A 993-nucleotide genomic window follows, 5' to 3' on the forward strand; every position below is an offset into this window, starting at 1 on the left:
ACGTTTTATTGTTTTATATTTTAATTCAATTCAACATACACTCGCCTAGTTAAATTGATATGTTCCGAATTTTAATTACATTTCAATATTAATATTATGTACCTATTGGCGTATTGCTGTGTTATTCAGTATTCTGCAAACAGTTTTATAATTTATTTAAGTTTTATTTTTTTATAAAAGATGTATTGTTTTATTTATTATTTGTTCTATTGTTTATTATAAGCTATTCCTTTTTTGTTTTATTTTGATAAATGCAATTACATCAAAAACATACAAGTATATGTTGATATTGAATTTATGTTTATAGTTGAATATACAAGTTTCATTAGTTGAAAAATAGTAAGTCCACCCCTGGTTGTACACTTATACCTATATATAATATATGTGATATTCACAACAGATAAGCAATACTCGACGACAATTAATTGGGGAAAAAACTTTAAAAATAGCTGGAAAATTAAATTCAACTATAATGTAATCATGATTCATGACATAATTCAAGTATTAAATTTCCATGAAAAAACCGTTAATTTTTTTGGTCGGGAATAGGTTTTGGTTATAAAACCGGGATTTAAAATATGAGATAATCGCTTTGATGTTAATATTTAGATATTTACCTTGATTACCGAAAACCAATAACCGCTTCCAGCATTCCAAAACTAAAAGCGGTTATCGGTTTTTGGTTCTCAAATTTACGGTTTTTAACGGTTTTCGTTACAAACCAGTTACCAGTTTTAAGCCCTGATTACAAATTATAAATAAAGAAATAATATAAATATTCACCGCATATAAACGATTATTGAGTACACCAACACCCAAATCATATCTTTCAGTAGACATACTAGCTACCAATCTCCATTTTTGAATACTGACGTCAAAAACCTCAACACTATTTAATGGATTTTTGATATCTCCTCCACCAACCTAGAATTACAAAACAATATTATAATATAAAATATGTAAAATACAGATTTAACTTACTGCATATATACA

The 993-nt window shown here is 26.4% G+C and overlaps 1 protein-coding gene across 1 annotated transcript in view; it reads right to left on the minus strand.

Annotated features, from left to right (window-relative positions):
* LOC100569884 (kelch-like protein 2) overlaps window positions 1–987 on the minus strand; it is a 3,147-nt gene extending 2,160 nt beyond the window's left edge. The window contains exons 1-2 of the mRNA XM_008188229.3: window positions 982–987; window positions 784–924 (exon numbers count right to left, since the gene is read on the minus strand). Coding sequence (XP_008186451.1) covers window positions 784–840 — 57 coding nt within the window. The 5' untranslated portion in view covers window positions 841–924; window positions 982–987. The remainder of the gene's footprint in view (window positions 1–783; window positions 925–981) is intronic.
* Window positions 988–993: the final 6 nt, after the last annotated feature.

The sequence above is a fragment of the Acyrthosiphon pisum genome, chromosome A1 (genome assembly GCF_005508785.2).
Source record: "Acyrthosiphon pisum isolate AL4f chromosome A1, pea_aphid_22Mar2018_4r6ur, whole genome shotgun sequence".
NCBI classification, from domain to species: domain Eukaryota; kingdom Metazoa; phylum Arthropoda; class Insecta; order Hemiptera; family Aphididae; genus Acyrthosiphon; species Acyrthosiphon pisum.